This window comes from Serinus canaria, chromosome 7 (genome assembly GCF_022539315.1).
Source record: "Serinus canaria isolate serCan28SL12 chromosome 7, serCan2020, whole genome shotgun sequence".
NCBI classification, from domain to species: domain Eukaryota; kingdom Metazoa; phylum Chordata; class Aves; order Passeriformes; family Fringillidae; genus Serinus; species Serinus canaria.
Genome location: NC_066321.1, coordinates 13,801,403 through 13,816,587, shown reverse-complemented (window position 1 = coordinate 13,816,587; position 15,185 = coordinate 13,801,403). Strand labels below are relative to the sequence as shown.

Sequence of the window (15,185 nt, the reverse complement as noted above, 5' to 3'; positions counted from 1 at the left end):
TACTGCTCTAGACATTGCAGCACCCAAGTGTGTAGTGGGCACATTCTACAGAGGACTTTCCCTGCTGATAGGTTTTGATAACCTCTGAATTGTGAGTTGAAATTTAGTTATTCTTAAAAATGATACAGCTGCAGGATGATAATGTATCCATTGGTGGGACTTTGCATATCCTTGGCAAAACAAGAATGCAGAAAAGAGACCACTGCACCTCACAGCCTGCTGTCATTTTCCTCCTTCCCAGTTTGTGCCCCATTGAGGGGGCACCCCAGCATAATGAATTTTGACAGCTGAAGCCAACTTCAGGGACAGGGAGCTCACAGGACATCTTCAACAGCTGCCTCAGATCTCCTGACTTCAAAAGCAGATGTTTCCCATCAGCTCTCCCACCGCTCAGGCACCTCTTGTCTCAACTGAGCTCATGCTGAGATCCTTTGTGCGCCCGGTGCAGCTGTACTCTCTAAGCAGAGGCTAAATCTGCCCAGCTGTTGAAGTGGCAGTGATAGCATAGCTTTGAGAGAAATCCATCTGCTTCCAGCAGCATGGCCCAAATTGTTTTCCATGCCTCGAAAGTTCTGGATGAGTTCACATTTGTTCTTTTCCCACTGCCATCAGCAGAGGAAATGAGGGATTGGAAAAAGCTGGCCAGTTTCACGAACAAAGTTTCTGGTGTTGGGAAGCATTGGGAACTGACCCAAAGAGAGTACAAGAGGAGAGGAGTTACGATTACATTTGCTGCAAAAGTCCTAGAAGTTCCTAGAACACAGAGCAAAAAAATACAAAAAATGTGATAGCTTGAAGTTTCATGTGATCATAGGACTGGTGTGTAGCCTGTCTGCAAGACCAGTTTTCTTTAATTAGAAATGCTTGAGTGCTTCTTACAGACTCTCCTGAGCTGAGAGAATAACTGATGATCTCCTTACGTTGGCAGTCCGAAGGCACGAGGCTGCAGAAGGACCTCCGAACTTACTTGGCTTCTGTCAAAGGTAAGGTCAGCACGAGCAGAGGTTTGCTCCCCTCCAGTGCTTACCTCTCTGAGGTTTCTGCAGCCTTCCCCTCCCTGGTGTTTCCCCAGGCATGAGTTGCAGCTTTGTTGGAAGGGAATTTTTCAGAATCCTTTGGGACCATCTGGGAATGGAGTTGTGCTTTGATGCCAAACACGTGGTGGTGTGCTAGCAGATGGACCTTCACCTTCTAGGGGAGGATGAACACAAAGGGCTTGATACAACTGCACCCTTGGTTCCTTTCTCCCTCTGGTTACCTTCCATCTCTGTGTTATCAAGGGTCAGACGTGTAATAAGGAAGAGCTCAGCATCTGTTGTAATGTTCCTGTGCCTCTGTTCCTCAGGGTAAGGGTTAAACTGTGAGGAACACATTATTTTCTTCTTTGTCTGAACAGTTCCCTCTTCTTTCCTAGCTATGCATGAGGCCTCCAAGAAGCTGACAGAGTGTTTGCAGGAGGTTTATGAGCCAGATTGGCCTGGGAGAGATGACACAAATAAAATAGCAGAGGTAAGACTTGTCCAGGATGTGGGGATGTCCAGACTTGTTCTGTCAGAGATGAGCTTTTGAAGCTGTGTTTGTGCACCACATTTCTTCAGGCACATGACTTCACAGAAGAATTGGAGACAAATTCTGCACTGTGAAGAAAGGAAGCCTTAAAGGATGTGCCCTGTATTTTTGTAGGAGATTGTTGCCAAATGCTTGTACATTACACAGAACTGTACACTTATACCCAGAGGCTGTTTGTTTGCCCTGAGTGGCTAAATGGGGACTCAGGATTCCTGCAGAAACTCAGGAGGGCCAGCTGGGTGTACTGCTTATGCTCTGTGTAAGAGAAAGGGGCAGGTAAATCTTTGGCAGAAGCAGTCAGAGGAGCCAGTTGTGTAGCTGCCACAACCCCTCATGGCAGTACCACCAGCTGCCTTGTTCCAGGTGCTCCCTTGTTTGGCTGTCACCCCACAGTGCTGGTGTTGTCATCCCTTGGTGAGGTGATGCCTGTGCTGCTTGCCCAGGTGTTTTCTGTGGAGCTGAGGGCACAGCCTGTCATTTGGCAGCTTGGATCCCCTTGGCCTGTGCCTGGGGTGGGTCCAGCTGGAGGCAGCACCCTTTGCTCTCTTGCTCAGCTGTTCTGCTGAGCAGCAGCTGTGGCAGTTCATCTCTCTGGATCCATTTGCCATGAGGCTGCAGGACTGGGGTTACCTGCAGCTGTCTGTGCCATTGGAGAAGTAGTGAAGGAGTAGACAGGGAGCAGGACGAGGATTCTTTCCTTCTCCTTCTTTCCCCTGCGGAAAATTTCACCTGAAATAACATCAGTATCTTGCCCAAGAAATAATGACTTCAAGGCAGATAACTCAAACAAAATCTGAATGTTTCCAGGTTAGTTTTTTCATTAACATGGAAACTTTGCATTAGGAAGTGCTGTTACAGTAAGTAATGGAGTTGTATGGTTTGACTTCAGTCTCTTGGTCTTGTTTTGTCCTGAGCCACTGTGGTGCCTCCTGAGAGATTGACCCTTCAGAAAATTTGAGCCAGAGACATCAAAAGGGGACATGAATCCTGACAGCTAACTGTAGCTACCCTTTGGGTCTGCAAGAACATTTCCAGGTTTCCACCTTCCCCTTTAAGTCCTTGTTTATATTTTGCTTGTGAAAAGACAGGTGACAGAGAAGAGTTATTCCTGCCAAATAAAAACCATGAAGTGGGAATTTTTCCTGAATGTTTTAGCCAAAACCTTTGCTCAAGTGGAAAAGCAGGAGAGAGGGGTAATTTTCACCTAATCCAGGGTGTTGATAGGAAATTGCTGTGCCTGAGCTAAGGTCAAGGATAAGGAGGGCACAGCTCATGGTGCCTGCCTTGTCCTCCATGGGGCTGTGGAGGCAGGTGGTGTGAGGGCTGAAGACTGATTGATTGTGTAGCTTTCTGTTGTTCATCATTCTCCAGGAAGCTGCACTGTAACGAATAACAGAAAATGGTGCCTTGTGGTGTCAGGTGTCCCTTTCTTTGTAGCTGCTGGGACAGGGAGGCAAAACCTGCTTGGACAGACTTGAGTTTAACATTGCAGGGGAAAGATGGGGCTTCAAAGGCAATTTGTCCTTGGAAAGGTCACCAGAATTAGCAGCATCAGGCCTTCTTCATTTCTGCCAAGATCTCTGTTATCATTAGTTCTCCAAAGAACTTGCTGTTTCTTAAGAGCTCAATGCCCAAGATTGTTGGCAGTAGCACTCACAGAGAAAACCAGAAATGTGGAGCCCTGTGTTCTTAATAGTTAACTCATTACTTTTGTTTTTCAGAACAATGATCTCCTGTGGACAGATTTCCATCAGAAGCTGGTGGATCAAGCACTTCTGACCATGGATACATACCTTGGCCAATTTCCAGATATTAAAGTAAGGTTCTCTTGGAACTATTTGATCTAGAGATTTGCAGCAGATAAAAGATCTGAAGATCAATTTCTTATATCTGCTTTAGGAGAATGTGTGTTGGGCTTGTCCAAGGTCTTCTTTAAAAGCAGCCAAGATCTCTGCAGCTCTGGGTTAATTGAAAATGTCTTGTTCTAATTTTTGGGCTTAAAACAAGACTGAAGAATTCAGGGGAAAGATGCTGAAGAGAAAAGTGTGAAACAGGAGGATCTATGAAATTCCCTATTGCATCAGAGTGCAGGGGTCAGTGTCAGCACTAGCTCAGAAGGTCTCAATCTCTTTTTGGTCCTTTTGTCTTATAACTTCCTTGTAAGTAGAAAACATTGAGGAAGCAGTTAGTGCCAAATGTACTTTATGAGTAGGGGCTGGTGTGGAAGGCAGATTTCTGTGAGTCCCTGAAGTCCTGCTGTGTGTGTACCCTGCTTTTTTCAGGGAAGGGAGAGTGCTGGATAGGTGTTTTTTTTTTGGGACAGATTGTATCCAGGGACCGGGGTTTGAATGCTGGCCTGTGACCTTCCCTTCCCCCTCAGCTATCTCCTCTCTATTCATTTTGAGGCTGGGCAGGAAATGTCTTCACCATATGGAAGCACCAGTTAATGGTATCACCATATGGGAAGTATCAGCTTGGCTCCTTTCCAGTGAAAGCAGCCCTTTCCCCCCAGCATGTCTCTTGAAACCTTTGTCAATATTTATTGCTTCAGGAGGATTGTGCTGTATCAGATGGGGGCAGGTCACAGGCTTGTAAAATCAGCCCTGCACAGCAGTGTCCTTGTCTCCTGGGACTCCTGGTTTTGCTTCATTTTTCCAGCCTCTTCTGCCCCTGGAAGTCTGGAGTGGGGAAGGGCTGGAAGCTGTAGGGCTGATCTCTCTGGGGTGTGATGCCATGTGCCTCAGGCAAAGTGCACCCTGTGCTGCTTCCTCAGCAGGATGCCTTACTTTGGGCTTGCTGTAGACTCAGACTTTGGCACTGCTTTGGTCCAAATCTCATTTTATCAGTTGTTGAACATTGCTGTGTCTGTACAGAAGTATAGCTAGGCCTCACATAAGGAATTAGAGTTCTTGAGATTTGCAGGCAAAAAAAAAAAAAAGTTCCAGTCTCGTGTCATATACAGAATATTTGAGTTGGTTTTTGTTGTTGTGGTATTAGTTTTCTGGCTTTTGTTTTCCACAAAATGAAATTTTCTGCTTTTCCTGGAATTCTGGCATTCCTCTAGTAAAATAAGTTGATTAATGGAGAGAAGAAAGATGATTTTAATTTTGTTGTGACAAGGCCTGCTTTTGTTAATAGCCTAGTAATTAAAATGTGTGATGAGTTAGATCATACATGTGTTATTTTTTTGTTACATTCTAATATGTTCTCAATCCAACTTAATTGAAGGGCTGTAAAAATTCCCTCGGATTTTTTGGATTTGAAAAGGGATCCACAGTAGGGATATAAAAACAGAGCATGCCTTTAGTAAGGAATTTTTGTGTATTAAAGAAAATAATTTATCCAATGTTGGATGCTCACCCCTGAACAAGGCCTCTCATTTTCTCTAACTTCAAAAATGGGAATGCAAGAAGTACTTAAAGCTTTCTTTGCAGGTCAGTGTCTGTACTTCTTGGAGTAGGACTCTTCTTGCATAACATTTAATATTTCTGAGTGAGTTTTTTGTTGGTTTTGCACAATGTGCAGTAATAGTGCAGGTCTCTGCTGTGAGGCCAGAGAGGGTGAACTACAGCCCAAGTTCTGAATAGCTGTTAGATTGGGGATTTTCTGACTTGAACTAAAACTGGTGCTCTACTAGCTGTAAAACCAAATATCAGTAAAGAAGGGTGTGGAGGGCAAAAGTGGTTTTTTGATGGCTTGAGTTTGTTTGTTTGTTTGTTTGTTTGTTTGAAGGAGGCTCAAATTAAGATGGATTTGTTGCAAAGTAATAAAGTCTGTTGGAGTTCAGCTGTTATGTTTGGGTGATGGTGGGTCCCTGCAGCTGTCCTGGAGTGATAGAAGGGAGCCCTGAGCCTTCCTGAAAACCCTGTTAGTGCCATCACTGGCAGTGGTGTGCTCAGTGGTTACTCCAGGAGGGCTCCCACCCTGTGTGTCTGTACCTTGCAGCATTTCCCTGTACTCCAGCAGAAACAGGGGAGTGATGTTAGAAGTTTGGGAGCTGCATAAACATAGGGGAGTGACTTTGTTTGAAAGGTGGGTGACATTGAATCAAACTTCCTGGTGGGGTAGCCCAAAAACTGAAGTGGCTGTGTGGCCATGTCACAGGTGGGGAAAACTCCAGCTGTGGGCAAAGTGGCATCTCTTAAATCCCAGATGGGGCCATGTTTCCTCTGCTGTAGGATGCATTAGCTTGCATCTCAGATTGCTGTGCAGCTGGAAGACCCTCCAATACTTTGTCTCCTGGCTGGCAGTGTGGTATTTGGGAGGTGTCTTCTAGTGACCTCGGCTGTGGGGTGGCTCAGCTTCTTCGTGACTCCTCTCTTGGAGTGAGCCGAGCATTTAGAGGGGAGTTTGGGTGTGCATGTGGCTGAGATCCTGCAGCTCTGCTGTGACTCACCCAGAGCTGCAGCAGTGTTTGCTGGAGGAGCAGAGGAGCGTGTGTGGGAGGTGTGTGAGCTGCTCTGGCACAGATCAGCCCCGAGCATGGCTCTGCAGCATATCTGCAGGAGCCTGGGGAGAGGAAGCCACAGCTCCCTGCCAAGGCAGGAGAGAGGGGGATTCTGCTTTTGCAAGTAAATCCCAGTGCTGATTCCTCATTCTGCACTATGTCCCGGGGTTTTGTGGTTAATTAGAAGTGCTCCTGGCTCTTAGCCATGCCTTTTCACTCTGTTATCCAGCCTGTCTCTGGGCTGCTGATTACTGACGCTGGTCCAGGCTCGCTGATCTAGGGGGAAGGGTTATGGTAAGGATGGGAGGGTGTGTGCTCCAACCCAGAGAGTCTGGGGTGTTTGCAAACAGTGTGGGAGGCAGGGGGCTGGGGATGGATTGTTCCTAAACCAGGGAAACCCAGTGGGCCAGAGCCTCAATAAAGTGCAACTCTGCTGAGAGGGAGAGCCTTAGGCTCCTCAGTTCAACACTGCCCTGGATTCTCAGCCATGGATTTGTCAGGACTCCATTCCTGAATCTAAGTCTGGTACACAGTCAGCTCCCTCCTTGTGTTTGTTTTGGCTTCAGTGTTGTGTGTTGGTGACCCAGTGCTGCAGGTTTTCCCTTGCTTGAATGGTGGTGACAGCAGACCTCTGCCTTTGGCAGTCACTACTGTCTGCAGCTTCTGTCACAAGGTCCAAAAGGCTGTCCATGGCATATCCTGAGCATGTGAACAAGTGCTTTTGCTGTGCTGGCAGCAGAAATGCCTTCTTTTGTTGAACCTAATCTCTCAGGCTTCCACACAAACTAGTGAGCTGGGTAGCTAGAGACTGGCTGCAGCACTCAGAAAGCCCTGAAAATAGTGAAGGATGTAGGATGCAGGCACATGGTGGGGCTTAGGAAGCAGGGGAGCTAAAGTTCTGAAAACACACGTTACCCAAAGGTGGGGCCTGTTGGCTGGATCCCTTCACCTTCCCTTGATGGCTCCTCTCTCCTCCTGAGGTGCTCCCTCTGAAATGGTGCTTGCCACAGGTGGCTCCAGGGCCTCCCGTGTGGAGGATCCAGGGAGAGTCCTTGCATGGGCAGAGTGTGGGGTGTTCTGGAAGTTGGGAGGGTTTTTTCCTGGGAGGCTTTGCAGTTTTGGCTGCTGGGGAGGACTGGTGTGACTCTTTTCTCCACCCTTCTAGTCTCGTATCGCGAAGCGAGGAAGGAAGCTTGTGGATTACGACAGTGCCAGACACCACTTTGAAGCCCTGCAAACTGCAAAGAAGAAGGATGAAACCAAAATTGCAAAGGTAAAGCAATCAGGAGGATATGCAGCCTTCCTTTCTTTTTGGGAGCTCTGCATTTGCCAACTGAGCTGCTTTCAAGTTCACCTGTACCTCTTCATTGTGTGTTCATAGAATTCATTCATTTTGGAAAGGACCTTTAAGATCATTGAGGTGTTGTGAACTGGTGAGCTTTTGCTAGGTATTTCCTTCTCATTTGTTTAGTTTTCCTGGGAGGCAGGATGGCCTCTGCTGGGTTGGTTCAGACCCACCATCATCAGTCTGCAAGTCTTGGTGGCCAGATGCTTGGCCATGGGTTTCATCACAGGCACAGGACCAGTAACCTCTGGCAGAAAAGCCTGTGTGCCCCATGGGGATGCAAAATCTTGCAGTGCTTCAGAAAAATGTTATAGTTTGTCTGCTTCTTGGGACTTTCTCCCTGTCCTAGAGCAATGGTAAGAGTGTTTCAGTGTTACCTGAAGTTGATTGTGTTTGTGAAGCCCTCTGATATCCTAGGACACAAACCCTTTGGAGTGTGAATTACATCGATGGAAATGCACTCTATGCTCACTTGGTGAATGTATTCTCTTGTCTGTTGGCAGCAATTACTGGATAATAAATATGGCTGAAAGCAGGAAAATAAGAGTTTTTTTCTTGTCAGGTTTCTTTCCTGCCTGTGAATAGCTTGACCCAGGGCTTGCCCAGTTGTCAAGTGAAGGATTTTATTTTTAATAAGATTTATTTTAATTAAAAATAAAGTTTACATTTTTTTTTAATGTAGCAGAAAAAAGGTAATAGTGCTAATTTTGTTCTAGAGTAGGTGCATGGATTGAATACTGTCCCTAAAATGAGCGATGAATTCCTCTTGTACCAAAGTGTATTTGAATCCGTGTGCTTCCCTTCACAGGACACTTCTTGACACAACAGAATAGTCCAGGGCTGGGGAGATATCTTTTATTCTCTTCAGTGTGGGCCATGGTAAATTGTGACTCTTCAGGGTAAAAGCAGCACAGGAAAGAAAGACCCTGGATCTTTTATCTTTTAACCAGGGTGACAAGAGTTTCATATTTTGCTTAGGGTTATTTCTGGTAGGGGGCAATATGAGCTATGTAAGAGATGCTGGTATTTTTCCTGCACAGAAGAAATTAAGATGCATCCCTACCCTGAGTGAAAGATGTGTGTTTAGTGGCCCCAGTATTTTTATTGTTAAGCTGCAAGTCATCAGTCATCTACAGTGCACTGTGATTAACCTTGACAGACAAAAGGGGAGAGAGATTGATGGCCCAAGTGTCATTGCATCACTTGTGTGGCAAAGCAAGTCTTGATTCTGTATGCAAGGCATGAGGCCCAGCTGGTTGGGCCTTCAGTTCAAAGCAGTAATTCATTGTGTTTGGGGCAGGAACTGAATTTCCCTGGGGCATGTTATTTTATTGGTGCATGCCAGTGGGATCTTCGCTGCAGTATGAGATAAAGCCAAATGGTTTTATAGGAATTGATCTACTCAGGTTGGTGCCTGGTGCTCTGCAGCACAGGTTGGCTGCCTTTATCACTGCTGCACTCACTGTTGTCCCAAATGTTCAGCTAAGATGATACAACAGGTACGGAAGAATATTTGAAGAGTGAAATATTGAGAGTTAGGAGTTGGTGCTCTATTCATGAGCCTGTGAAAGGGTCTCTCAGCACCTGATCAAACTCTTCTCATTAGCCAAAGCATGCCCTGGATCAGATCTTTGCACCCTCTGGAATTTGGGCCATAAGCTCATGCCCAGGGTAATAGGTGACACATTGCACTGTCCTGATCCTGCAAAGATGGGAGCAGAAGTCCCAGGGAGTTGTGTGTATGGCCTTCCCAAGGGGGCAGTTCTCGCTGCCCAGCCTGGGATCTGGCATTTGCAGTCACGCAGCTCTGCAGGGCTGTGGGCAGCAGCCAGGGCTCAGCGAGCACTCAGCTGCTGGAGGTAGTTCACCTCTCTGTTTCTGTGCCTGGAGTTGAGCTCCTGGGACCTTTTGAAGTAGGGTTGTTCCAGTGTAAGTTACTTTGGAATGTGATGGCAGACCCCTAGGAGGGAGAAATCATGTTTCTGACACAGGATACAAGTGGGAACTGACTTGATTAAAGTTTCATGGGATAGTAACAGAAACAGCAGTGTAAATACTTTTTGGCACTACATGGTCTCTTTTACTCTTCTCTAATATATGGATGTTCTTTTCCCACCCAGGACCCCTGCCACTTATTGCTAAACTTACATCCTGCTATTAAAATAAACCACTCTGGACTTTCAGCTGTTGCATGCAAATAATTATTATGGTTAATTAATCCTGACCTCTCTTTAAGGAGCTCCAACTTCACAGCCATGCCTCGGATTAGGTTGTCTGTGTGCTAGGTCGCTAACAACTGTATCTGTTGCTCTTACAGCTGCCTGGCTGGTCTGCAGTATCCAGCCCACATGGGAACATTAATTACTGCTAAACTTGGCATGCTTCAAAGGAGTCTAACTGATCAGTCCCAGGATGTTTGTTTTTTTTCTCTTGCCTTGGTGATACTGGTTTGGCCCAGCCTCTAAATACACTCTCTGTTGTGATTTTAATTTTTTATCCTAAAAGATATATGTTTGTGTCTCTCTTGTTCTCTGTTTATTTGTTTTTCTTTTTTTTTTCCCACTCAAACATGCTCCCTCCCCCAGCCTGTTTCGCTGCTTGAGAAAGCTGCGCCTCAGTGGTGTCAAGGGAAGCTCCAAGCTCACCTCGTTGCACAAACTAATCTGCTTCGAAATCAGGTGACTGCTGATCTACCTGGCTCTAACCCTGCATGTGCTATTTTGGGCTCTAGATTGTACCCTGCAAGTAATCTCTAGGCAACGTTCACTCTAGTCCTCTCTGATCCGTGTGTCCTTGACACTCCTTAGCCACAGGGGGCACGTGGAAGTTGCTGACCAGTGGATGAATCTGTGCCTGCCCGACTGATTTCTAGGCAGGTGTGTTACTGGACTGTTGTTTTCTCCCCCTGAGATGAAATGTGGATGAAGAAAAGCTGTGGAATAACTCTGAGGCAGAGGGTGATGTGATACACAGTTCCTCCAGTTACTGCTTCCATTTTGCTCTAAGAGAAGCAGCCAATTTTTCTTGTTGCTCTTTCGAAAAAAGAAAAAAATGAAACGCTGAAAAATTGGCTTATGGATTCGTGTCACTGAGTAGAGCCACAAAAAATAACTTTGTGATTTCTGCGGCTGCTGAGTTAGCTTGCAACATTCTCCTGTGATATTCCCAAAATGACCACTGTCCTGGCTGTTGTGGTTTAAAAGAGCCATTTTTAGATACAATTTCGATCTGCACAGGAGCAGATCAGTCAATTTGTACCCTGTGTGACATATTTGAACAGGCTGAGATCAAGGTGGTGTCATCTAGCAGAACTTAGGTTATAGCATCTTGAGAGATGTGAGAAGCTCAGAGGAACTGCAGGGAATAAAAATTTCAATCCTATTGCATAGAAGTGTGACTTTCTGATGAAATCTCGATCAGTGTTTCAGTTGGAACACCCTAAGGGATAAGAGGGAGTTGTCAGAAGACAGTGAGAAGAAAATGCTTTCAGTGAGCAAATGTAATAAATCCTTTCCCAGACTGGGAGAGCACCAGTTACCTGCTCACAAATTCCTGGTGAGCTCATCTGTTCTCATTCAGATGCTCCTGTGTTTTCACATTCCTTGTCCACTGGATGAATTACAGTTCAGAAACACCTCTTATCTTGCTAAGCCCCTGGGTTTTTCACAGTCACTTTATGACTTTGGATCAGGGAAAAGACTCCATTACCACATCAGTAAAGCTTGGGGAAAGAACAGCTGTTAGCAGCCCTGCTTAAGATGCAGAGCCAAGGGAGGAAATATGTATTCATTCTAGATTGAGAGACACTCATGGCAGCCTCCTGGGGGCTTTTCCTGTGCCTCTGCTGGCCCAGCTGGGAGCTTCCTGCACAGTTGAGGTTCTTGACCGGTCTGTTTGACTGGGTTTTTTGACTGGAGGACTAGAAAACAGGTATGGGAAGTTGCTCAAGTCACAAATAAATAAATAAATCTATCAGCTCTTGGGCATTTTTCCTCTTCTCAGGCTTGGCTGTGGTCACTGCTGTAATATCAGCACGCACAGACTGCCCAGAGCAGCAGTACCTATGAGTGCCCCCTCGTCCATTGCCCGTGGATCTTAGACAGGGTACCAGGAGTCACTCCATGATTTCACTGAACTGGGTCACTTGGCCCTACAGCATGTGCAAGGGCCTCTGTAATCTTTCCACCCACTGTGCTGCGGGGGCATTAATCTCCCAGTACATGGCCTTTATATACTCAGGGACCACAGATATTTTCAAAACACTCCCTTTTATTCCTCTGCTAAGTCATGCTATTGTCAGCCCTAATATTTTGTTTCTCTTTGTATAAGTATTTAGGGTTTTTTTCTTTGCTTTTTTTCTTTATTTTAATTTTACTTTTGGTTGGATACTAACCAAAAAAAAAAACCCTATTAACAAAGAACATTAGTTATATTCTCAGCCTGTAGGTTTTCCAGCTTGCCTTCACAAAAATTAATAGGTGGGGAAAAAAAGGCTTCAGTTTTTACATTCGTGTGATTTCAAGACTGAAGGTGTTAATGAAGGTGTTAATGAAAATCTCATTAACATCTTGATAAAACCGGGAGGGCTGGATTTACTGAGAAGCTTCAGAATGTTAAGCCTAAAAAAAGTCTCCTTTTACCAGCAGCTGTGTTGCTGTTTCTTCTTGCCTGATACTTTTACAGCCTCCTTGCAAGAATGGGGTCAGTGAGATCTGGTGTTTCTACTGTAAAGCAAAGTCCTTCCCTCCAGTATGCAAACTTCTGGCTCTTTAGGCCTTTAGCAGATAAAGACAAAAACAACACAGTGGGGATTTTTTGTTTTGCTGTGGGAGTTGCTATTGCACACTCCCAGTTAGAAATGTCAGTGACTGTGATTTTTGAAACAAAGAGGAAAATGGCTTAGCAAAGCACATTCTTGCCTTTTGACTAAGCTCTGCTGACATGTTTAATGCCGACTAAAAAGCAACATCCTTGGTGCTGCAGTGATAACAGAACAGTATCTCTGTCTAAAGGAAAAGGTGAGCAAGTTGAATTCTTCTGAGAGGCAGGTCTGGTTGGGACTGGTGGGGCTTGGGCCTGGAGGGAGTCCTCCTGCTCTCTTCCTTATCCCTGCCTCTTGGATATCTAAACTATTTACTGAGCAGTGCCTAATTTACCACAGTTCACAACAGAGTCTTTGAAGTCAGGTGGTCACCAGACTGCCTGAAAGCACCAAGCAGAACATAACCAGACAGTCAGGAGGGCTGAGATGTGTGGTAGTAGCAGAAACAGTATGGAAAAATTGTCCCCTGCCACAACTGAGTTGGTTGTGCTTGGCATTCTGAGCTTTGGCTAGGTGGAAGGTCAGGAAAGTATTTGTTGTCCATCTCCTGCTCAAAACTTCCCCCTTTCAGGCAGGGAGAGGAGAGAAAGATTTTCTGAGGTCCATTTTCCTATTTTTTCTCTAGGAGGGCTTGTGACCAGGCTGATGTCTGGCTTTGGCTCTGTCTAGAAGCAGTCAGGGCTACCAAGTGCCAGGATTCTGGCTTCCAAGCAAAGTAAATCCCACTGGTGAGAAGATCCCTGGGCAGACTAAGGACTGAAGAATTATTTCAGAGCTCTACCTGGGGATGAGAGCACTAGCTGAGCCACAGGCCCTGCTGGATGGATCCCTGATTCCTACAACTGCTTTAGAGTGAACGTTGCCTGTTACTGGCTTTGCCTTTTCCTGGGGATGTCACAATATTCACACATTGCTTTCCAGGTTCTTTGACCTTATAAACAAGTAAATGTGAGAGGGAAAGAATGTTCATAATAGTCACCACATCTGAAAAACTAACAGCATTCAGTGTTGTCACATCATCTCCTGGGCTGATTCTGCTGATTGTTGGTTCCAGTATAGTTTGGAAGTTAGAATAAGATAAAGCCAAAGGGTGGACTTGTTGGTTTTTTTATTTTTTTACTCCCTTTAAAATGGTTACATTAGAAACATTCATTCATAGAGGTGTTTTAAGGTAGAATGAGTCTTTGTGATCATTGTCTCTCATTCAGCATAAACTGTGTCTCTGTTTAAAAGACTTTTTGTTTGTTTTGTGCAAACCCTCTTGAAATGTTGAGTTTTTCAGTGAGTGTAGCAGCGAAACAGGGGTTTCTGGGTGGAAGCATCATGACCCCTTCTCCCCCTTGCCTGTTCCTCACCAGGTCTTAATTTCTGAATACCTCCCAGATGTGTCTTTTTCCAGGGGAATCCTTTCCCTCTGGTCTTGAGTACAGAGCCTTAGCCTTGCCTCTGGCAGCAATGAGCAACCCTTTGACAGGTGAAGCTAGCTGGAAAGTAGGAGCTCCTGTGGTTTGCTCTTGAGTCAGGAGAGAAATGGAGAGTGAAAGGATCCTACCCTATAAAATGGAGAGTGATTCCTGTGAGGAACAGGATTCAGAACTGCCAAATATTTTTAAGCCTTTTCTCCCATCATTCCTGTTGTTCTGTATAACTGTCACTAAGGAGCAGTAAGCTGGATTTCTTTAATTAAGCTGACACAAAGAAGATAAAGTTTGATTTCATAGAAGGCATAGGAATCTGACTGCAGGCTGGTAGGGAGATCCAGCTTCTGTAGCTTGTGGGCTCTTTGCAGAGGCCTGTGGTGTTGTGAAATTCCTGCTGTTGTCACATACATAGGCACTTGTGCTGGCCTTCCAAATTGCTCATACAGGGTTTTTTTCCATTATACATCCCACTGCATGTCAGAATGCTGTGCTGCTATAGATTACAGGATAGAAACATTTTAATTAGAGAACTTTAAGTCAGGGCACTGAAAAGAGAAGGAGGTGACCTAGGACAGATGTAGGAAAGGGCATGTGCTTGTTGCTGGTTTTTGGGGTCAGCAACAGAAACCAGGAGCATCCTTTTTGTTGCTGAAACCTGACAGAATGTGTCCATCAGTGTTGGGATCTGTCAGTGTCCAGGTCCAATGAGCAGATCAAATTTAAACTCTCATCTGGGAGAAGGAGATCTGTTCTGGAGTTGGGGCTGACAGCAGCCAGGGATTGTGCTTGTGTGAGACCATGGAAACCAGGATGTGCTACTGGAGCCCTGCAGCCTGGCCTCCCTCTGGCACAACTCATGCTTTGCATACCCTTCCTTGCTTCTCCAGTCAGCTCTGTGGGAGAGCTGTATCAGCCAAGGATGCAGACCTCCTCTCTTCCTCATGGAGACGGGGCTCTGGCATGACCTTACCTCAGCAGAGAGTCCCCAAGAGGGAGGATTCTTCTCTAAAGCCATTTGGCATGGATTTCAACTCTTTCTGAGATCTGGCAAAGGACAGAGGCCCCTATTACCTTTATCTGTATCCAAGCTGGAGGCTGAACTGCCTGACCAACTCCTTTCAGTTTCTGAAGTCAGGGAAATTTAAAGAACTTGAAACACATTAGTGGTTGTTTGAATTACTTGAGTGTATAAATGGGGAAATCCATTGAGAGAACCTGAAAGGAACACATTCAACCTAAAGGGTCACTGTGGTGCAGCCCTGGTTCCTGGGAGACTCATTTGGGATGCTGGTTACCTCATGCCAGAATTTTGCCTGGTCTCCCAAAGAAGTCAAAAGAGTCCTAGCTGTTCCAGCTCTGCAGGGTGCTTGTCTCTGCTGGAGCTGACAGTCTCCCTTCTCTGTTGCTAAGGCTGAAGAAGAGTTGGTAAAGGCTCAGAAGGTGTTTGAAGAGATGAATGTTGATCTGCAGGAGGAACTGCCTTCACTATGGAATAGGTGAGTGCTGGAAGTTTTCCCAAGGGCTGGTTGGAAGGAAATGAATATCCAAGCTCTTGGATCACAATTCTTCTTAGCCTAGACT

The 15,185-nt window shown here is 45.6% G+C and overlaps 1 protein-coding gene across 6 annotated transcripts in view; it reads left to right on the top strand.

Annotated features, from left to right (window-relative positions):
• Nucleotides 1-15,185, top strand: part of BIN1 (bridging integrator 1) — an 87,566-nt gene that overhangs the window by 40,214 nt on the left and 32,167 nt on the right. For all 6 annotated transcript variants that reach the window (XM_009087868.4, XM_009087866.4, XM_018911392.3 and 3 more), the window contains exons 3-7: nucleotides 929-983; nucleotides 1,415-1,509; nucleotides 3,291-3,386; nucleotides 7,182-7,289; nucleotides 15,015-15,100. In XM_009087868.4, the coding sequence (XP_009086116.1) occupies nucleotides 929-983; nucleotides 1,415-1,509; nucleotides 3,291-3,386; nucleotides 7,182-7,289; nucleotides 15,015-15,100 (440 nt within the window). The remainder of the gene's footprint in view (nucleotides 1-928; nucleotides 984-1,414; nucleotides 1,510-3,290; nucleotides 3,387-7,181; nucleotides 7,290-15,014; nucleotides 15,101-15,185) is intronic.